The 23,681-nt window shown below is 39.2% G+C and overlaps 2 protein-coding genes across 2 annotated transcripts in view; both read left to right on the top strand.

Moving 5' to 3' along the window:
- Window positions 1–13,346, top strand: part of LOC145669637 (uncharacterized) — a 30,951-nt gene extending 17,605 nt beyond the window's left edge. Inside the window, exon 2 of the mRNA XM_081737878.1 lies at window positions 8,405–13,346. Coding sequence (XP_081594004.1) covers window positions 8,405–9,179 — 775 coding nt within the window. The 3' untranslated portion in view covers window positions 9,180–13,346. The remainder of the gene's footprint in view (window positions 1–8,404) is intronic.
- Window positions 13,347–21,094: 7,748 nt separating this feature from the next.
- On the top strand, window positions 21,095–22,825 carry LOC145669799 (uncharacterized). The gene has a single exon (XM_081738141.1). The coding sequence runs from the start codon at window positions 21,095–21,097 to the stop codon at window positions 22,823–22,825; it is 1,731 nt and encodes a 576-aa protein (XP_081594267.1).
- Window positions 22,826–23,681: the final 856 nt, after the last annotated feature.

Here is a 23,681-nt window from a genome sequence, read left to right as displayed (position 1 = left end):
TTTCTTTTAATACAGATGGCCGTGTGGCACAAATGATAAATTAAGATTTCACGTACTCACAATAATCTTCGACCTGTCAACTCCTTCAGGGTCCTTGCAGTAATAACAATCTCAGACGTTCCACGTCGGATAATCCCAAGGGTCCGCTGGAGTCCCCTGCTGATAGTAATAAGCGATCGTCCAAGCCGGCACAAATATTCGTTCCTTTTCAATGATTTGGAGCCAGAGTTTGTCACACAAAACTGAAATTACAAACGAATGTTAAGGTGCTAACACATATGTACTAGTCACTTCACTACTGATTTCTGCACAATATTAGAAAAAATATTTTACACGAAGGAGTATGCAAATATCGTACAATCACTGATGATAAAGTAAAACAAGGCTCTCACGTATGCAAACGGCGATTTAGCTTGCGAAGCTCAATCCGCACAAGGGGAGCACTCATAAGTGTATAACGTGTGTTTACTTTAGAACAATGAACCCCACTCGCCTTCGTGTGTGCCTTTCCGAGCGACGACCAGGTGTTCGTGCAAAGCACTCAAGGTTCTTTTACCAAACAAAGCTTGATATGAGCAGCTGGGAAAATCCCGATTTTCACTCCTAGCATTGGGACCGGAATTATCGTCCTATTAGCTTTTAGTTATAGCAGTGCGTAGGTGGAGGGTGATTGTCCCGAAAGTCAGATATAAAGAAACAGTCACCAGAAATGCAGCACTCACGTGATCAGTGTCCTCCTCCATATACGAGGCTTCGTTAATAAATTTAAAAATTAACATATTCCAAAACTGGTGTCGAATCTGGCGTAATATCACGACTATTTTTTTTACTGTATACATCTCAAATACGGAAGTAGTTCAAATTTACTATTACATCCAATTTCATTACTTATTTGATTAGAGGAAGAGTGTTAAATCTATCACGTTGCAGTTGCTTGTAATCGATTCTGCATTCAAATAGTATGTTCATTTTTTCCGTTGAAATTCAATTCCAACTGGACATGGTTAAAATTATCCGTCTCCGGTTTCAACATTTATCGCTATAAAACGAAAATAATAACAGGTATGTAGCAGCTGTTGTTTTGTAAGTGATTAGTAATCCTGTTATCGGATTTTCATAGAGAAAAACTGTATAAGCTGTCGAGCAGCTCTTCTGTGATCGGGTCAGCGTCCCAACGATACGTTCTGTCTTCTTCCTTAGCTTTCTATTAAGATTAGAAGTGCTTCAAATTAACAAGTTTTTTCAACATTTATCTCTATAGAAATGAAAGAGTAACGGATAACTAGTAATACATATTTGAGATAGATCTAGCGTCCAAGGAACAGATTCCTTCTACGATCTTGTTTATATATGGGAACATATTGTTATAGATGTACTACATCATGTTTGAATATTGAATTCGCATAATTTGGAAGTCGATTGTGAAACGATATTTACTTGTTTAATTTGGGTATTGTATAAAATGTTTAATAAACCCCACCAGGTTGATACTTTTAGCCATGCATAAAAAAGTTGTAGCTACGCAACAGATATTTGGCAGAAGTTACGTGAATGATTAATAAAAAATTTGCCACCTTCACACTTTCTTTTTTACTGGCATGAATTTTAACCTTTATCCTGATTTGAAATATTATTTTAGTACTAGGCACTGCTGTTATTTGTTCGTTTTCGAGCAAATATTGTATGTTTTAATCAGTACAAGATTTTACCATTCCGACATTTACGTTGGTTATTTCACACATTCCGCTAACACCGTATCAGTTGTTCATAAACACAGATATTTTACGAATTTTGTAACTTTTGAACTTCATTATAGTTACCTTAGTGTAAACATAATGTTCGGCCGGAATTGTATATGTTGGTGATTCTACCTACCTGCACAATTGTGTAGGTCAGTGCTGAAAGAGTTAAAGATGGTTATTAACAATCAGGAAAAAGACGTTAAATTTAATAACTTACGTAGCGTGAGATGAACGAAAAGAAATTTTACGTGCTATATATTTAGTTAACAATTACAATAAAAAACATCACATTTTTACACAAATAATGAAAAAGATATGTCTACGATAGGCGAGTCACGTCGCTTGCGTCACTAATATGCTTGTGAACTGTAAAACTTTTGTGAAATTTTGGTGTGTCAAAAAGGAGAAGATAATACTATAGGATACGATACTCTAAGAATGGGCTATAATGATGAAAGTTGGCATGGTTTAGTGTAGGATGATACCCAGTCGAGAAGTTAAATTTATGAGGTGTGGGACTTCGGGTTTGGTTAAACACTGGGTGAATGAGTTTGGTATATTCTTGAATGTATACTAAAATTTAAAGTGAAATATATATATTTTACTTTTTAAGCTATTACTGCTAAAAGTACACATTGAAAATTACTATGAAAACTTCAAATGAAGGTCACGTTTCTTGCAATTGAGTTACTCTTTCGGCCTTCATTCACAATTTCGCGAACGTATGTTCAGTATGTTGTACTTTTTCGTAACCAGCAAAAGAAACACCTGATCACGAGGGTGCTACCTCTGCAACAAAATCTGCAGAAAACCAATGCTTAACTTCAGCTTTGAAATTTAACAGATAGTACAGTAAATACAACCAGACCAAGCTTAAGCTTATTGTCCCTGGTTGAGGATTTGTGCAGGAACTTGATTTTAACTCGTACTTTATTGGCGAAGAAAACATATTTTGACTGAAATAGTATAAACAAAATGTATAGTTTCTTCAAAATGGGGTGGTAAAGTCGGGAAAAATTTTTCTTGAAAATTTATTTCATATGTTAATTATTATTATTATTATTATTATTTTGTTGTTTTTACGTTGTAAGTGTTTATAAATGTCCAGTGTTCGTTACAACATTAGTCATATAGTATTACGTAATTCTATTCCTCGAAGTGTGTGTTTAAAGAAGGTATATTATGTATGATGCCGTTAAAGGTACGTATATATACTTATTGAAGAGTGTCCGTAAGTGTTCTTCCCTGAGTATTGTATTGTAGTAACGCGGGAATGAAACAGGAAATATTACTGTGAATTATCGAAAAAAAAATAGTGATTCTTCGATCTTTTTTCCCAAGAAGTAGGTAGATATACTTCTCCATATAAGTAAATTGCTCTATATAAGTAAAGAAGAACGTTCGGAAATGATAAAGGCGTTGTTTGAATGAGAAATGATGAAGATACTTTCGCAGTAATTTTTTAAAGTCGTATACAATAAGCTTTTTGCTGTTTTTGGCGTTGCTCTTGTTAAAACATCTAAAGAAGTCTATAAGTTGATTTGAAGTTTACAGCTTAATTGCACAACATCCCCTTAAAAACGTAGTTTTTCTACATTTTTTATGCTAGCAAAATTGTGGTCACTTGAGTGCATCAGACAAAGCCTGATGAAGTTCTGTACATTGCATATTCATTTTATATCATATGGTAAATTTATGTATTATGAAATCTGCGCAAAATTGTCCGTTTTCATCTCGTGGGTCATAGATAACATGCTCACTGGTATAGAGTAAAGATTTTTCATGATAAATTTCACCTCCCAAACATAATCCACTCATCAGATACTCTGCTTTTAGCGTAAGATTTATAGCTTTTCTCTTATTCGTAGGATGTTCATTCTAGAGACAGTAAAGTAAGAAAAGATAAAAAGTTTTCTAAATGAGATACATCATACATGTCTGGCTAATTCCAGACATGTAAAATTTAATTTCAATCGATTCAGCTATTTCTGTAGTTAAAACCAGATTTGGTTGATGTCAACTTTTTGTACTGTGGTATAATATGCAGATTGTTCGTCTTCTCACTCTTGAATGTTGTAACACTCCTGCTCGCGACACTTTTTTAAAAGTAAAAAAGCTATTGTGCCAACTGTCCTATCTCTAACAGAAGAGACCACTTAGATTATAAGAGTTGACTTGCGAATTGAATCCTCTTCCCGTCTTTATGATTCCCATTTGAATGAACGTAACGTAATAAAATGCCACTTAAATGTAGACGCTCAACATATTAAATTATTTATTTCAAACAATTCAGCTGCCTGTATTTTATAATGTGATGCATAACATATTTCTTAAATTTTTCGGTATTCAGAGTGTAGCATTTATCTTCGTACGCCCTATTTATTTTTAAAGTAAAAAACAATAACGACTAGAGAGTTTCACGATGCTATTAACACCCGAGAGGCATCGTTGCGAAAACCCTGTAATAGCAAGATTCCAAATTCAATATATATTTAGATTTGTGCGAATGACATTACACCAGGTTATGATAAATTTAAATTTTATCTTTAGACCACAAAGATAAAAGCACTAGTAATAATCTAGGAGTAACGAAGGTTTTAATGGTTGTCCACATTATCTTAACGTGGAATTCTGGAATCGTTATATCATGTATTTCAAATAAGTAGATAAAAGTTACAAGAAATTGAAAACTCTATGTTTCTCAAAAGTATTTATTTAATAAGAATGTATCAGATGTAACTTCGTAGCTACATATCAATATACGCAAAAGTTTACTATCTCAAGGTATCAGACTATATAAAATCGCAACTAGAAATTTGTATACTTAAGGAAATCACGTATCTTGTGCAAAATTTTAAAAGTTGTTATATCGTCCCTTTTTTTCTTTGTAATCATAGCGACAGTTTTTTGTAGCTGCAATTGCAGCAAGTTCTTCCGATTTTTAAATTTTCTGACACAAAAAGTAATGATATATAATTAATGTTAGTGACAACGAGTCTCTATTTTCACTTATAATGATGAAATGTTTATTCCACATAGCACAAAATAAGTATTTTGGTATGTACCAGGTTAATTCTGATATCGTATATATCGTGACGGACATAAGTCTTTGACCAGGTAATGGCGACTGTTTTGAAACAAATGCAGCTTATGAGAATTAGGTCTTTTATATCTGTATTTTCATGTGCACAAGAAATATACTTCTGGGTCATGTTCGCAGTGGTTGATGGTGAGTGGTGGGTCGCAGTGGGTAATATGCTGTTGACCCACGACCGACTGACCAACCGATTCAATAAACTACTCCATCTGTGGCACTTCCCGGAATATCCGTACAGATTTTGGAAAAGTTCCAAACAATATATAATGGTTACATTTTAGGTTAAGATATTGCTAGTCTACTGCTTCATCTTTGAATAGAATTGCGATTCGCCGTGGCTTTTTTCTACATATTTTTTCGTGAGAAAACGTTAATGAGCAATAGAAAATACAACTTTTTCGATTCGGATCGGTTTGGGTTAACAGCTTGAAGATAAGATCCTTTAATGTCCAACTATTATGCCTGTTAGGTTAAGGAAGACTATGATTAAAGCAAGTGAATTATGATGGACGAATTGGTGAAATGAGAAAGTGGGAGTATCCCGAGAAATCCCACGAGCACGATGTCAGTCTCAACCTTGCTTGCTTTGGGAACGAACCAGGCACCCCACACATCAGATTGTTTATTAAACGGGGTCTCACCTTCGATTCCCGATGGGAAAACCTTTTAAATAATAAATGTCCTCGATGTATCTGTGTTCGTGTCCAGGTCGTTCAAGGTTATTGGAAACACCTCTAAAACAAGAATAACCGAATATAATAGAAATCAGTTACGGAGATACTTTGGGTCTTTTTTAAATCTAATCTTGAATTCATTGGACTACGCTATGTTATCTTGAACAAAATCAGTGATTAATGGTTAATAAAAAATACTAATCGTAAACGTATGCAATTCGCTACCTAGCAACTTCCACAAAAGAGCAATTCGCTACATAGCAACTCTTAGATAAGAGAGCAATTCGCAACTCTTACTTAAAAGAGGGTCTTGGGGTTTCTGGCTTGATCATTCGCTTTGTGTGTTAGGGGTCCGCGGTTCGATTCTCTCCGAGGATATTCAGAAAAAATATAATTTAGAATGTTAATATTTTTGATGTATAATAAAATGAGGAATTGTCAATTTCTCTTGTTCTTACAAGTTAGAGTTGAAACGACTTCTTTCACAGGGAAAACTAATTACATGACGTAACAATCTCGATTCCTACTGTCTGAAAATTTCGCTTATTTCGAAAACAATTCATGAATACAAATGGGTCATCCTTCAGGCCTATGAGTCATAAAATTGCCTGAATAGTTACTAACTGTTCTTCTGCTCTTACTAGAAACAATAATAGTGTTTCCCTTCTCCATTTTTAACACGTTCCATATATTCGTTCAAGAGAAATTGATAAATAGTAACTATTGTTTTTTGTATGTTTTGATGATATTTCAATATAATCGCAACCATAATCCAACGTCTTTTACCCAAATAAAGGGTGTTACTTCGAAAGGGTATCGTGATGAAGACAAATCCTACTTAGCTTCTGTTAAGGCATCCGAAGTTTCGAATGTCTTATTGTCAAGTAGCTGACACCTTTTTCCTCTCTTTGCAAAGTATCTCTTATAACTCAATTCCTCCTTATTGAGTGTCCAAAGAATTTATATTCATTTCCTATTTGCATTGCAGTAGAACGCAATATTGAGGTATCAAATATTCAGTAATAATAATAATATAGATAAGAAATTCCGTAAGAGGAAACATTGTATTAAGCCTGTAAAATCGCCCGTAGCGTTAGCCAGAAGTTACAATATAGTCGGGATTAAAGAGAAGTGTCAGGACTATCAGGACATACCCTCTCCATACGTCCCTACAACTAGCTAAATGTTATAACGGAAAGTTTCGAGACAAATTTCGTGTAGAAAGTAGGGATTCTGAATTCACAAGAACCGTAAGAAAATTTGTTTTTAAGTAATGCTTATGCCGGCTAAGCTACAGAAGACGTCCATGATGACAACGAAAGAAATATTCGAATAAAGAAAGTGGGAGGAAGCGGATCACGGAGAAAATCGAAACACACTGTGTTTGTTCAGCACAATACTTACTAGGCGAAAGTTGGGAGAAAAAGGTTGAACCATTGAATTTACACTTCAGTAATAATAATAATATTAATAATAAAAATATTAATGGTATTAAAATTTTAAAGTTGCTCTAAAATTGGCAAAACTTATTTAAACGTATAGGTTTCGGGGAAGGGGTTCCGTACCTTCGTGAGACATTTCTGCAGGTACTCAAATTTAATCGCAAATTTTCCGCTAAAGTTTCCTGTAGAAAATATTCTATTGCACGTTTTCAGGAAATTAACTGTAATAAAAAGAACTGAATATCATTGAACGCTAAGGGTTATAATATACTAACATGTGCAATTTGCAGATGTAATTCTATAAGCTTTGCTACAAAAACATATACACAGACCATAATTCAGTGAGCACTGAAATACAAGGTAACAAAATAATATATAAGATTCAGTCTACAGAGCAATTGTTACCTAAAGAGCAGCATATACTGTTTCGAGATGAGACGAGCAATGTTTACGATACTTTTCGTCTCGTCTCGATTCTCATCTGCAAAGCGTGACGATATTGTGAGTTAGCCTTGTCCCGTCTCCAATTGAAATGTTAAGCCTCATCCCGATTTTGTTCGGTATGTTCTAGAATCGAGATGAGAAATTCCCCTTTTAATGGGCAACATTAAACAAAACCGATTTTTTTTTTTGCCTAATGTCACTTTCTGCTTCTAATGATATGACCTGTGCGATAATAAGTTTTAATTATTTAAATATTTCACGAGATAATTATTATTATTACTAGTATTATTCCTGAAAATGTGATAGTTCAAGTATTAAAACAAACGAGTATTCCAATATTTGAATGTAATAAAACGTGTGTCATTGCCGATCAATCGCAATCAAAATTCCTAAAGTAGACAAAAAAAGTTGCTGGACGTGTATTTGGTGGTAGAACCTCCAGATTACTGGTCAAGCGTCTAGACCACTGAACCGCGAACACTACGCTGTAAACGCTTCGTCTTTAGTCTGGTTACGTTAAGTCTCTCTGCCTCAGCTTGTAAAGTTGTATGTTACTTTTTTCTTCGTTTCGAAACGTCTTTCGTTTTCCACTTATGATGATATAAGTGAATAATCTTTGGTACAGTTTATAATAATAAGTTGAGTTGTTCTTAAACCTTTGGTTCACAACTTTTTTTTTCTTCACACGATACTACAGATATGACAGATTTAATTCTAATACTCTCCATTTGTTTCAAAGGAGTCGCCATTACATGGTCAAAGAATTATGACCGCTACGATATAAATGATTGTTCAATTTGATATACTGAAAAAAAAACTACAGCCTCTTATTTTGAATGTAGAGAGATATGGAGACTTCTCAGTGGTACTCCATTTCATATTTCTACAATATTTCATGTAATAAAACAAGCGTAATTTTATCAAAAAATATAGCGAATGATTACTTTTTTTGCTACTTAATCATTATCTCCAATCACATTTCGTTGTTTGTTAAATATGTTACAGGCCCGATAACGTATTTGCTTCCCACGGAGAAGAGTATACGTTTATTATATTAAAGAAAGCCATTTCTCATTCAGATGAGGAATCTCATACTTCGACGCAGTTTGGTAAAGGATTTCATCGATCACGTTTGTCAAGACATATGCTGACACAGGAAAGTGAAAAGCGTCAAACGTACCAAAACAGTGATAAACGCTTTAGCCAAAGTTCAACTTTGTCAAGCGGTAAGTTAGTTCATGCAGGTGAGAAATCCCACATCTGCGGAGTATGTGGAAAGGTATTTCGTGCATGCTCAAGTTTGGCTAAGCACATATTAAGCCACACAGGAGAAATACATCACACATGCGAAGTCTGTGATCATAGATTTAAACATCGTTCAAGTTTGGTTACACACATGTTAATCCACACAGGAGAAAAACCTTACAGCTGCCAAGAGTGTTTTAAGGCATTTAACCAACGTTCAATTTTGGCTAGACACATGCTATTTCACAGAGGAGAAAAGCATCACACATGTCAGGAGTGTGGTAAGGGATTTATTCTACGTTCAAATTTGGCTACACACATGTTAATCCACACAGGAGAAAAGCGTCACATATGCCAGGAGTGTAGTAAGGCATTTAATCGACGTTCAAATTTGGCTACACACATGCTAATCCACAAAGGAGAAAAATCTTACACTTGCCAAGAATGTGCTAAAGGATTTAGTGTACGTTCAAGTTTGGTTGAACACGTTAATCCACACTGGAGAAAAACCTTACATATGCCAACAGTGTGGTAAGGCATTTAATCAACGTTCAACTTTGGCTAAACACATATTAATCCACACAGGAGAAAAACGTCACACTTGCCAAGAGTGTGGTGAGGCATTTAATCGACGTTCACATTTGGGTAGACACATGTTTATCCACACAGGAGAAAAGCGTCACATATGCCAGGAGTGTAGTAAGGCATTTAATCGACGTTCAAATTTGGCTACACACATGCTAATCCACACAGGAGAAAAACATCACACTTGCCAAGATTGTGGTGGGGCATTTAATCGACGTTCACATTTGGCTACACACATTTTAATCCACACAGGGGAAGAACATTACACATGCCAGGAGTGTGCTAAGGCGTTTAGTCTACGTTCAAATTTGGCTAGACACATTTTAATCCACACACGAGAAAAACCTTACACATGCCAAGAGTGTGCTAAGGCATTTAGTCTGCGTTCAAATTTGGCTAGACACATGCTAATACACACAGGAGAAAAACATCACACTTGCCAAGACTGTGGTTCGGCGTTTAATCGACGTTCACATTTCGCTAGACACATGTTAATCCACACAGGAGAAAAGCATCACATATGCCAAGAGTGTGGTAAGGCATTTAATCGACGTTCAAATTTGGCTACACACATGCTAATCCACACAGGAAAAAAGCATCACAAATGCCAAGAGTGTGATAAGGCATTTAGTCGACGTTCAAATTTGGTTAGGCACATGTTAATCCACACAGGACAATAATCTCAAGTGCGGAGAGTGTAGGAAATCATTTACTGGCAGTTCACATTTGGCAAATGGCAATATTAAAACACTTCGACAACCAAACACATGCAATTGGTGGTGAAGAGGATTTAGTTTGGAATCAGCTTTGGCAAGACATGTAACTAGACATAGGATATAGAAAGGGATTTGACGCACTCACAAGATGTTATGTCAAGTTTTGGAGAAAAATCTTAAATTCACGATAAATATCCTACAAAACTGGTCTGCAATAATGTTAAATATTAAAATAAACAATAAGTCCTTCAAATGATATACCTTCCCTTTGTAAAGGAATGTGTTTTGGATGACAAGTTTTAAGTTCGTAATTCGGGCGCAGATATTACGGAAAATTGGTTGCGCATCTACTCTATGAGCTGCGCTTTCGCCTTCCCCTCACAGGGATTGCAGCATAGTGAAAAAGTGGCTGACGTCGAGGAAGATTCGAGTGACGATTCCTCAAGTGAAATTTTATCTGAAAATAATGATTCCAAATATACCCCTTCTTGAGTCTTCATATATGTAATGGAGTTAAGGATAACAAGTTTAAGCGACATCGATAATGAGGGGCACCTTCCTCATCAGCTACAAGTGTAGATCCAGCGGATAATCATGTCTATTCCAACACTACGGCCTTCTGGACCATCTGCGATTTGGCCGCATCTTGCTGGCCGATACATAGTTGCGCAGGTCCGTTTTCACCGCATACATTTATATTTCACAAGATATTTTTTCATGCTCATTGACGGAAACTTTTGGCAAATTGAAGAAAAGTAGCGGTCAAAAATCAAGTCCTCCTCCCTTCCACATGGGTTAAATTCATCAGACTAACTTCACGCAAAAATCGTATTAAGGTCGTATGTGTCAAAAGAAGACTCACTAATAGTAGTGAACATGATTTCACACCAGTTGTTAACGTCTTTGATTTTAAAGCGACTTTAACGGCATTCTTATCTAAAGTGTTAAAGACGTTAACGGAATTCGTGGTGTATGTTCGGAAAGAGTTTGTGTACCAAAACTTCGGTACACAGTATCTTCCACTCTTTTTCGCTCACTGTCGTTTGTGAAGCGCAAGATGATGTAAAGTGAATGTGCATGTGGGTTGTTAAAAATAAAGTTCGTAGCTATGTTTCGTATTTCTTACCTATTCTTATTGTGTACTCAGAAGCTCTTGAGTATACTGACTTACCAACTTTTCACTCGTTTTATAAGAAAAGTTGTTAAATCAGGTTTTAAACTTTATTCAAAAACGTTCTGTTTACCTTATAAGTATCCTGTACTGTAAGACATCGCATACCTGTCAAATCGAACCAGCACACAATTTTAGATCATTGAATTGATATATCGCTATTGCAACATTTTTCTATAAAATTTAAAGCGTGATCCTGTAAAATCTAGTAATAATGAGTTAGCAACATCTGATTCTAGTGCGTCATTTGATTCGCGTTCAAGCTTGGCAAGACAAATTTTAATATACACAAGTGGAAAACTTTACACATACGACGAGTTTAGAAAAGTATTTGGTGTATGTTCAAGTTTGGCAGGACATTTTAATATAGCGATGGAAATCTCACACGCATGACAACACACAGTTGAAAAGAAAATATATATGGAACTCACATTTTGCTATACATATGTTAAAACACACAGGAGAAAACATATTAAAAATAAAAGTGTTCTAAGTGTGTGGAAATGACTTGATTAAAGTTTATATTTCGCAACAGATATATTAATACAAATGGGGAGAATCTGCTCGTGTGAAGACTATGAAGGATGGTATAATCGAAGTTCAATTTTTGGGGAAACATGCTATCTCTTACAGGTAAAAGATGGCTATGCGAATTGTGAAAACCGTTTACATGAAGTCCACATTTTGTTAGTAAAAAGATATTGTAAGATATGTGAAACGATTTACTGAGAAATAATGTTTGTACATAAAATGGTATTGTTACGTTACACACGTGATAAAATATACAAATGCGAATCATCTTAGTTGTCAAAAGTTCGCGATAAAATTCGTTAAATATCTCGTTCTTTACCTTGATCCGCTCACGTACTGCCAATTCACGTTTCCGCTCGCGACGACGTCAATTCGGCCGTCATCGATTAATCACAATTTTCAGCACTGTGCATGATGCAAAGTGTATGTTTTGACGCATTTAGGTTTAGTAAATTAAGACAAATCATTGTTGACCAAAAGTATACTTTTAATTTAAATTAAATTACAACACTGCTAAATATGAGTGAATACACTGACCAAAACACAAAAGAACAGAATACAACCTAATCAACATCCATGTCACTGAGCTAGCTGTGATAATGTTGATATTTATTGCAAGGAGCAGTAATCATCGAGTGCTTCTTGCACATGTGTTTCCACAATATGTAGATTCAAGGCGGGTTCAAAGTTAATCAACATCCACGTCACTGCCCTCTTTCTGAGATTGCTGGCATGTATTGCAAGTAGTAGTAATTGTTGACTGCCTTCTGAACACGTTTTTCCCACAATCATTACATTCAAGGCAAGTTCTGTTTTCTCTTGATCCGGAGATGTAGCAAATATCTCTTCGGATTGGTTAGACCGGTTCATCATCTGTAGTTTGATTTCCGTATAGTGCCAAGAACAGCAGCTTTTTTTTTAATTGAGATTTCAGAACTAGCTTTTAGGTTTTCATTTATTAGTTCTAATGCTAACTCATACAGATATGGTCTTCTTTTATTATTTTTGATGTTAGGGATGTTAAAAATGAAACAGCGACTGAAAAATAATGAAAGTTTTACTTACATTTTATGTAAATGGGAAACAAAAAAAATACGTTTTGGCTCTCTCTGACGGCAGATGGGCCGTCCACCCTCCAATACCAAGTTTAAGATTGTACTGAACCGGAAGTAATGTCATTGATAATTTTCTCGTACAGGAGTGATATGTTTCAGAGTAGCGAGATATTGCTTTAGGATGACACATAACTTTCTAATTCAGATTTATAAATGAGAGAGAAACGTGTTGTTTACCAACAACAGGAAAAACAGGTTTCCCTGAAACATATACAAAAATGAGCGAAAGTGGAAAAGAAATAATAGATGACGTCGAACGCAGAAAGGTTTAGCTTATATTGTCCTGGCCAGAGGTTCTCAGGCCGGAGAGAAAATAAAGTAACTCATCCTCTGGAGGAGTGATAGATAAATGAGATAAAGTGGACGAGCAAGCGGATTGAACAGAGAAGTATGTTGATTATGCAGTTAAGAATTTATTACAAAATAATTCATTAAAATTTTCTGTTCTTCCCTCAACCTCTGCACCTGTTGCATCATTGTACATTACAAGAGGTATCCTAGAAGTTTTAGACTTAAGACCAAAATTGTTTAATGTTGTTGATGCTGGTGTCTGATTTTTTTTAAAAAAATATAGTCTAGGTATTTGCTGCATCTCAATAGCTTTTTTATATGAAGTTCTATATCAGAAATTCTTTTAAAGATATGTGTTCATTTGGAAATTATATGTGTTCATTTGGAAATGCATACCATAGTTCCCAAAACTTTTTCTTATTTCGGAATGTGTGGCCAATCGGTTCGCCGTGCCTTGTTAGAAATTTCATTGTTTTTACTTTTTTGAACAGTACAAAGTATTTATTGTTGCATTAAAAACGTCGGCGAAAGAACCCACTGTCTCGTCTATTGTTCCATCTAGTAAAAGTGTCCACTGTAACACAAGAGTACTTTACAAAATTCATCCAAAGGCGCCTACTTCAGGCAGGCACAAACTTTCTTTTTGAGTTGGATTGCTGGCTTCTGGGATTGGGAGTATGACATGGAACGGGGAAATCGCGGTCTGGGAGAAGCAACTCTTTATATGAAATGACACATTCTGTCGGAAAAATAGAGATGACATAACCTAAGCTGTTATTTTTACGCGCGTTATGAACATTGTATTATCCCAAATCGAGTCCTTAAATAGAATTGTCGACAAAGGGATGTCATTCGTGGCAACTGGAAGTCATTCGTGGCATGTTTCAAGTAAACTTTGAGGACTGTTTCCATATGGTCTGCAGAAACACCCGACGAAGTTTGTGTTTTTGGACCGACTTACCTCAGCTCAAATAATTTCACACTCACGTACGAGGTGATTCTGTGCTCTGCCGCCCCATTTATTTTAATACTGCGAACACTCCGCCCCTATGGTCTTGCGGTCGTTTATCTATTTAGCGAATTGGTTGAGAAACGGCATTCCACTGTTCCTTACCGATTCTTTCAAACATGTTTCACTTACCACTAAACAGCCATATTCCGGCAACAAACTAATATTCATAGCACAGTCCGTAAAATTGATTTTAACGCTTTGTGTATTTTGGTATTATACTTTAAACGTGGTTTTCTGTTCACTGCACTTTTGATCAGCATTCTTCTGTACATTATCACATTTAACAGAGAATATGGAGCACCTGATTTGGCACACTTCTCTAGCGTGGGGTCATGTTGTCCAAGTCACTCTCACTCTTTTTTTGGCATCTGTGTTGAACATTGTAAATTATATTAATTGAGTGTTATGTAGCAATAAGAGTTAATGGTATTTCACTGCATTTCCAGCTGGAGATACTGTCAAACGCAGACTCTAGCCGTAAGCTTACTACTGGATTCACAATGGAAATGATAAAGCACAGAGAAAGCACAAATATTTTTCACGAACCTTAACTTTTCTACAGTTTGATGCCATCTTTTTGAACTTTATTCATAGATGATCCTAAGTACATTCAAAGTTTTCTTAGTGCCGAACACAGATTTCTGGTGTGGATAGCCGCATCATCCAAAATCTATCAGAAACTTTTGATCCTCTAACCATAAGTTTTCCACATAGGTTTCCTTGTCCGATTACCTAGCCCCACTCTGGAGCTATACCAACGCATAACTTCCCCATATTACAGTACCATATCGAAAAACAAACTAACCTATATCAACAAACGCTTCCAAACTCAGCATCCTTTATTCATGCAGTATCTAGTATCTCACTTTAGACCCCACACCAAATCGCTATCAGTATATCCTTTGTCCCTAATGTTTACGCTCTGTCAGTATACTTTACCCTCCTGAGATTCATCGTTCTTAACCCTACAGTGGTAATGTGAAAAAAAATTCATGACTGGTAACATTTTGCCTCCTGGACCGAGAAACAGTTTTGCCTGATAAGATGTGAACTAGGATTTAAATATTTATTATATTTACAATATTAAATACAAAATACACCAGACAGTGGATACACTTTAAGCGAAACTGTACATTCATTTCATTGAAGCAATATCTTTCTTGTTATAATAAGCTCGATAACTATGTGACTATTTTATTGCTTAAATACCGGCACTCAAAATAAAATATTTATTAACTAGAAAGAAGTAAACCAGTATTTCTCCTAGTAGCGGTGTATTGCACATAGGGAAATTCACGTTTCAATTCTACAGCAGTCTCCACACATCATTTTTGCGTGCCTTAGGCAAATCCACTTACAACACTTTTGGCAAAAGTATCTGCTCTTTCTGTGTTTACACATGTAATATCGTCTTCGTTTTCCTAGTTGAGGAGGTACAGGAGCATCTTCTTCTAGCATCAATCCAGAAAACTTTGCCTCCGATTTTCGAAGCTCTGTGTGATTTCATTTATTCAGTGCTCTCTGTTTCATCAAACTTTTCCCAGTTCCTTTAGGTATTTTCGCTCTTAGAATTTATTCGCTCTTTTCGCTGAATGTATAACTTTACCATTGATCGCTTCTACATTTAAGAAGTGATAAAATAACGCCATTGGGCATCGTCTAGTGTTTCTGTCTTCGTCATATTCAGTACGTATCTGGTCTATTGTGTCCACCCCACCTTTAGCTTCATTGTATAGTGTGACGATCTCTGGCTTCCCCTTATCTCCGGTACTCTCATCTAATTTGCTGTGATTATGCATACTTGAGATCAGCACTACACACCGATTTTTCTTAGGTGCGTAGGAGACAATGGTGCAGTTCTAATGAAAACCAAACACACTCCTATAATCTTTTTTTTTTTTTTTTTTTTTTTGGCATTCACGAACATGGGGGCAACTCTTCCTTGTGTTTAGGATTGGTCCCTATAATTGTTAACTTATTGTCCCATTCCATTGATTTAACTAAATTGTAGCTTGTAAACCAATTATTGTCAAAGGTCACGTTGCGAGATGAACTATAAAACGGTTGTCACAATCTCTTCACTACTTCCTCAGGTTTGTTATCTATCTGGAACGAACCTTCTGGTTCTGTCCCCACATACGCTTCCATATTTGTTGTGTAGTATAATGGTTCCCCAACAAGACTAAACATTTTAATTCCATATTTACAAGTCTTTTGGGCATATACATACGAAATCCACATCTTGCCGGAAACAGACAAGTGTCTCATCCAAAGTTGCTAAGATACTAATTAAGAAAACTTGTTGCAGTTGTTCAAAAATAATTAAAAGTCACGAATTGGGGCTAATCTGGGGCTGAAGGTTATATCTGATTATTTTATTCATTAGCATCTTCCACTCTTTGATCCATCATATCCTGCACAGTAATCACTTTCTACTCAGTTTGGCTTACCCGGTTCCCATAATCACATAGAGATGACCCTACGCAGAAGACATTCATTTGTCTGATTAAAATACCCATGTGTTGTCTTGTGCTTCGCACCTCCCCTTATTCTCCATCCTCGCTATCACTTTACAAATTTTTCATTTTCTCCAGTTGTATTGTATTTATATTGAATTAATCTGTCTATATTAAGTTGTGTGTTATATATATTTACTTCCTTCATAATGTTAAGGATCAAAGTTCCTTATGCCCAATTTTTTGTTTTTCTTTTTGATTTTTGTTAGATGTTATACCGTATAATTGTAAAATTTTGATAGAACACAGACCAGCACTTACACTTTGCACGTAAATTCCTTTTCAGCACTCACGTTACTGAGGGCGTAACCTTCTCAAAGGTTGCTAGCCATTTTGACTGGCTGGTAGAAAGTAGTGCATTTGCAAACTTTCCCAGCTGGATTACATGTAGTGAGGCGTAGTTGCCAAGTCTAGGCTGTGTATATTGCACTTCTGTGGGTGCACGGTGATGCTGACACATTAACAGGCGAGAGGTTGCAAGAAATTGAGAGCTTTCACGAGCGGAAGCTAGCTGGAGTATACAAGTAGTATGATTCTTGATCATCATTATGACCATTTTCATTCTTATACTGATCTCATCTCATAGTTTTGGATATTGCTTCTGTTCGGTTATTTTATCCCATATGATAATTGACGATGGACGTCTTTTACGCATCCTTTGAAGATAAACGAAAAGCGGAGAAATCGACGAGACAGAGCATACACTGAACCAAGTTATGAAAGTTCTGATTTTCCAATCAGTGGCAACCACGAAGCATCATCAACGAGTTCCCGGCGTCGGGATGTGGCGCCCCCATCGCCCAGTTCTTCGGAACTGCAATCAGCCACTGGTCCTCCAGATTGGGGGTTGTGCCGGGCCGATCACCCTGCATTTAAAACCTGCGATCGAGCATAGTTAAAAATATATGCCTCGGATGTGGACTGCTCTTTTAGAAGACAACCTTGCAATGGACTGGTTTTGATTGGATTTTCTTGGATGACGCTGGACCCGGGGCCGTGGGACGGAGGAGTGCAGCGCATGCGCACCCAGCAGGACCGGAAGGAGTGATGCCCTGAAAGGGAATGCTGGGAGTCTGCGGTGCGGGAATCTCCAATGAACCATTGGTTCTTCCCTTTACACGGTGGGACGTGGGTCCTCTCAACAGTACCCATCAGTCGGCGGTGCAAGTGGCTCTGCCTCCTTGTCATTTTGACTTGGTGTCACAGCTTAGCTTGCTGACAAGGGTCATGCAGGTAGGACCTGCCAGCCTCGTTCGCCGCTTCGAACCATGACGGGGAAGCTGAGAGGATTTTGGGCTTTCTATAGTTATGGCTACGCAACAGCCACCCACCCAGGACAGAGAGAGAGAGAGAGGGGAAAAGCTTGGTCTTGCACCAAGGTATTTAATTATAAAAGATAGATCAAGTGATACCGTTGGAGCATTAAGTAAATTGTCTCCGTTCAGAGTTCATCGACAACTTCATCACATTGCTACAGGAACGTTTCCTCCTGGCCATATTCGCAAATTACGAATTGGGACGCTCCTTGTTCAGACGACCACAGAAAAACAGTCACAATTACTTCTCGCTAGTACGCAGTTAGGACCTGTTCCTATTCTTGTTGAGCCTCATCGACAACGAAACACTAGCAAAGGAGTCATCACTTGCTTCGATTTGCGAGAGTTACCAGAGGAGGAAATATGTGCTGAACTTAAGGATAGCCATGTCACAGACGTCCATCGCATTACAACGAAGAAGCATGGTACAATACAGCCCACGGATTCGTATGTCATTACTTTCGCTTTACCTGACCTTCCAACGCATTTGAACGTTGCTTACCATCGATTGAAGGTTCGCCCGTACATACCATTACCCTTACGGTGCTTTAACTGCCAACATTTTGGCCACTCAGCCCCTTCTTGCCATGCCTCTGCCATCTGTGGCAATTGTAGTTCTGCAGCTCATGGTCCGGCCCCATTTGTGGCCCCATCGAAGTGCACTAATTGTGAAGGTGACCACCCAGCTTGGTCACGTGACTGTCCTACTTTTATGTCTGAGAAGAAGATCCGTGAATTGATGGTAATCGAGAATATCTCCGCCGCTGAGGCTAAACGCAGACTACAGCCAAAAGTCAACTTCGGCACCAGTTTCTCTTCGCTTCTAAAGACCAGCAGATCCCAAGGTACCCAGACAGTCAATTCTGCTACCCAAACTGACGTTGAGGTTCCCAGTGCGCCAGTCTCTTCCAAGGCGTCCAGTACCACTACTTCTGTGAACCCAGGACTATCCCGCACGAAGGACCGATCATCATCTGCTTCGCAGCCTAAGCTTCCCTTGAACGATCGTTCGCCTCCACGAATTGTTAAGCCCATTCCTGCTTCTCAGCCTCCTGCCGCTCCGGCGGCTGGCTCTATCTCGTCTGCTCCTACTCTCTCCATAACTCAGTTTTTGAAGCAGTCAAACAGCCAGCCTCCTACCAAACCCCTCACTAAGAAGGAACGAAAAAAACAGCTCCAGGCTCAAGCTTCCAAAGCTGTCTCTCCCTCTTCCACTGCTTCTTCTACCAAGGCATCGAAGAAATCTTCACGCACCCAGTCTTCTAGCCCACCTGGGGCGAAGAAACAGAAGCATACGTCACGTAGTCCACCTAGTGATGACGAGTCTCTTGTGGATGATATGGTGGAGGAGGAGCTCGATGATTTTACCCTTGTGGAAGGCCGTGAAGAAGGCAAGCGCAGTACCTCGCTTCTTGTTCTCGATGCTTGTTGAACATGTCCCTTCTTCAATGGAATTTAAATGGCTATTCCACTCACTACGAGGAATTTAAGCAGTTATTGACATTTTTCATCCTACCATATTCTGTCTTCAGGAAACGCATTTTACCTCTACTAGCAACTCAGTTCTCTCTGGTTACACTGTATATCGTCATGATCAGCTTACTGCAGGTCGTGCAGCAGGTGGTGTAGCAATTGGGGTCTCTGATGCTTACCATTACCTCGTACCGTGCACTGTGGGGCTCTTCTCGTACTGAGCCACGAGGTCGAGATTTCCACTTTCCTTGACAACACTAACTCATTGCTCCTCAATGATGGCAGTCCCACACATTTTACTACTGCTACTGGTACCTACTCTCATTTGGACCTCTCCATTTGCAGTCCTCAACTTGGTGCCCATCTTACTTGGCGCGTGCATGATGATCTCTGTGGCAGTGACCACTTTCCTATTCTTGTACATGGTCTTCCGCTCATCCATTCTGCTCCGTTCACTGCCTACAATCTCCGTCGAGCAGACTGGGATCATTTTTCCGCCACTTTTCATTTCACTTTAGACCCACGTTTTACTGTTGATGGTCATTGTGAGGCCTTTCAGCAGAGTATCCTGGAAGCTGCACACGACTCTATTCCTATCTATGCTGGTTCCCGGTGTAAACGCACCGTTCCTTGGTGGTCAGAGGAGATTCGTGACGCTATTCTGGCCCGACGTCGAGCACTACGTACTTCTAATCGTGCTCCTACAGCTGATAATTTGGCTCAATTTCGACTTCTTCGTGCTCGAGCCCGCTATCTGATTAAGCAAGCTAAGCGTCATAGCTGGCGCACTTATGTTTCTTCTCGTACTGCTGGCAGCTCCATGACAGCGGTCTGGTCGCAAATTCGTCGTCTACAGGGACATGTTTCCTCCGTTGCGGTTCCATCCCTTATTATCGATGGTGTAATGGTCACTGATCAGGACAGAATTGCTGCTGCGTTAGGTCGTCATTTTGCGGATGTCTTCAGTTCTACTCACTACTCAGCTGGATTCCTCACTTATAAACAACGCACCGAACGTACGCCACTTCAGTTCCGCTCTGCAACCGCTGAAGCTTATAATCTGCCTTTTACTACTGCTGAACTTGCTGCTGTTTTGGATTCTACGAAGGACACGGCACCCGGTCCTGATGGCATCTGTTATGCTATGCTCCGGCACCTGCCTGACGATGGCAAGCAACATCTTCTTGACCTGTACAATCGCATCTGGCTTGAAGATTCCTTCCCCGCTGCTTGGCGTGAAGCATACATTATTCCTATTTTGAAGCCTGCTAAACCTGCCACGTCAAGTGGAAGCTACCGCCCGATCGCCTTGACTAGCTGTCTGTGTAAACTTTTGGAGAAGATGATCAATCCCCGCTTAGTCTGGTTTCTTGGACACCATGGCCTCATTTCCAATCTTCAGTGTGGCTTTCGGCGCTTCCGTTCCACTACTGATCATTTGGCGCATCTTGAAAGTGCTATTCAGGATGCATTTCGCCATCAAGAACATCTGCTTTGACCTTGAAAAGGCCTATGACACCGCTTGGCGATATGGCATTTTGAGGCAACTCCATCTCTGGGGCTTACGTGGCCACTTGGCTCTCTTCATCCAGAATTTTCTACAACAACGTTCTTTCAGAGTCAAGCTTGGAGCTACTCTTTCTGCTCCGTTTCCACAAGAGAATGACGTTCCACAGGGTAGTGTGTTGAGTGTCACATTGTTTGCTGTCGCAGTGAACAGTGTGATGTCGCAGCTTTCCCCTTCTGTTCATGGGCTGCTTTATGTGGATGACTTTACTATCTACTGTCGCTCACGTGATCTCCGTACAGTTACTCGCCAGTTGCAGTTAGCGCTCAACCGCCTTCACCGATGGTCTACCACTACTGGTTTCAGCTTTTCTCTCACCAAAACACACTGCGTACATTTTTGCCGCCTTCGCCACTGTGCCTATGATCCTAAGCTGTTCCTTGGCTGTTCTCGTTTGTCCTATGTGGATCATGTTCGTTTTCTGGGCTTGGAGTTTGACCGACGACTTACCTGGGCTGTTCACGTTCGACACCTGAAGTACCGCTGTCTCCGCTCCATGAACTTACTACGTTTGGTGTCCCATCTTTCGTGGGGTGCTGACCGTGTGGTGATGTTGCGACTATATCGTAGCCTCATCCGCTCCCAATTGGATTATGGCTGTGTAGCATATTGTTCTGCTCGACCTTCCATCCTACGTCATCTGGATTCTGTTCATCATCTGGGCCTCCGTTTGGCGCTTGAAGCTTTCCGAACTAGCCCTATTCCTAGTCTCTATGTCGAGGCTCATGAACCATCTCTTTCCCACCGTCGGGACAGCCTGCTCCTGCGCTATTATATTTATATCCGTGCCGTACCTGACCATCCTTCGGCCTTTGCCCTTGAGGCTGGTGCTCGCTATGACAGATATCAAGCACGACCTACTGCTACCCGGCCTTTTGGCATTCGTGCTATAGACCTTGGTGCTTCTCTTGGACTCGATGTCCCTGCCATCTATCCATTGGGCCTCCTGCCCATTCCTCCAAAAACAGTTCTTCCACCAATTGTCAGCTTTAATCTCACGCAATTTAAGAAGTCTGTTACCAGCAATCAACAATTTTGTCAGGAGTTCTTCTCTTTTCTGGATGCTTACCGTACCTACGCTGTCTTCTACACGGCTGGTTCGAAGCATGAAGATTCTGTTGGTTGTGCCTTCGTCACGGATGATCATAGCGCTGGCTTGAAGCTCCATCCTACTTCCACTGTGTTCACTGCTGAATTGGTTGCTATCCTGAAGACTCTGCATTATATTCGTCGACGCCATCTCCGACATGTTCTCCTGTGCTCTGACTCTAGCAGCGCTTTACATAGTCTCACGGATGTGTCAACTGTGCACCCTATAGTTCAGCAAATTCTACTCTCTTGCCATTCCTTACGACTTGCAGGTTGCGATGTCCAATTTTGTTGGGCGCCTGGCCATGCTGGTATTCCAGGGAACGAGCGTGCTGACCGTGTTGCCAAAGAAGCTGCCCTTACAGGACCTGAGTATCCGTCACCGCTTCCCAGCTCTGATATTCGCCCTGTAATCAACCGTCTTCTCCTTCAGCGCTGGCAGACAAACTGGGATGAGCAACTTCAGAATAAATTGCATGCTGTCAAGCCGCGACTTGGTGTTTGGGCCACGAGTTCTCGTCCTTCAAGGCTGGAAGAACGACGATTGGCACGATTACGTATCGGGCACAGCCATCTGACCCATGGCTACCTGTTACGTCGTCAGAACCCGCCTTCCTGCACCCAGTGTGGTGCATTCCTGACCATCCGCCACCTTCTTGTGGAATGTGTTCCTCTTGCTCCTGAGCGAGCCCGCCTTGGCTTACCAGCTGATCTGTCTACCTTGCTTGGAGACGATGTCCAGATGATCCAGCGAGATTTCACGTACTTGCAGCTTTTGCACGTCTTGCGTGATTTGTGAGTGCATTTCTCACATGTCTTTTAATTAATTTATTTCTGCTTTTATCTACCGTTTGTGTTTTTTCATGGTGTTTTTATGCTTGTCATAGCATTTCCTTGATTTTATCTTCTTTACTGCACTGTCATATACATTACTAATTATGGGCTGCCCCACGTGTGTGCACCTATTGCCGAGCTGCCCCGGCAGAGAAGATTAACACGCTGTTGTGTACTAACCCGTCCTTGTGTTTGTGTATCGAGTTTGCACATTTCTTGAATGCTATGACATTTTAATTCATAAATGACCGAACACCTTTTACTTACTCCAGACTTGGTTTTTACTTAATTTTGTCTGTGATACAATGCTTTTTGTTGTTGGGTACTTCATTTTACTGTCAGAGAAGGGTGCAAAAGACCTCGCTGTCGAAGCGCCCATATAAACTCTTTCAATCAATCAATCAATCATCAACGAGTTCACCACCATTTAAGAAGCATACAAATGCACATAGCATCTCGAGCTCTGACGCTCACTCCGACAGGCTTAACGTTCTCTGCACCATGTCTACAGCTTCCTACTGCAAAACTACAATCCAAAGTACTTGAGTTCGAAGTCTTTACTTCTGTAACTTCTCCAGTATCGGCAACGCAAAGATATTTCGCAAATGGAAGAAACAAAAAAAAAATGGATTCATCATTAAGTCACAGTCGGCTAACTTCGCAAAATAATTCGTAACAATACATTTTTGAAATGTTCAGAAAAACTGTAATTTTAACTTCTCTTAACAACATCCGACACTAGCAACCTCAGCCACATACCATGTCAATGGTAGTACGAGGGGTCCCTCCATCTATAACACATGACGATATAAGCTGAACTA

Source organism: Thermobia domestica, chromosome 14 (genome assembly GCF_964235325.1).
Source record: "Thermobia domestica chromosome 14, izTheDome1.hap1.1, whole genome shotgun sequence".
Lineage (NCBI taxonomy): Eukaryota > Metazoa > Arthropoda > Insecta > Zygentoma > Lepismatidae > Thermobia > Thermobia domestica.
Note: the sequence above shows the minus strand (reverse complement) of the source record. Positions and strands in the feature narration are given on the sequence as shown.

Bases quoted from the DNA above. Each gene is read 5' to 3' on its own strand.
- LOC145669799 (XM_081738141.1), top strand. From the start codon at position 21,095: ATGTCGCAGCTTTCCCCTTCTGTTCATGGGCTGCTTTATGTGGATGAC.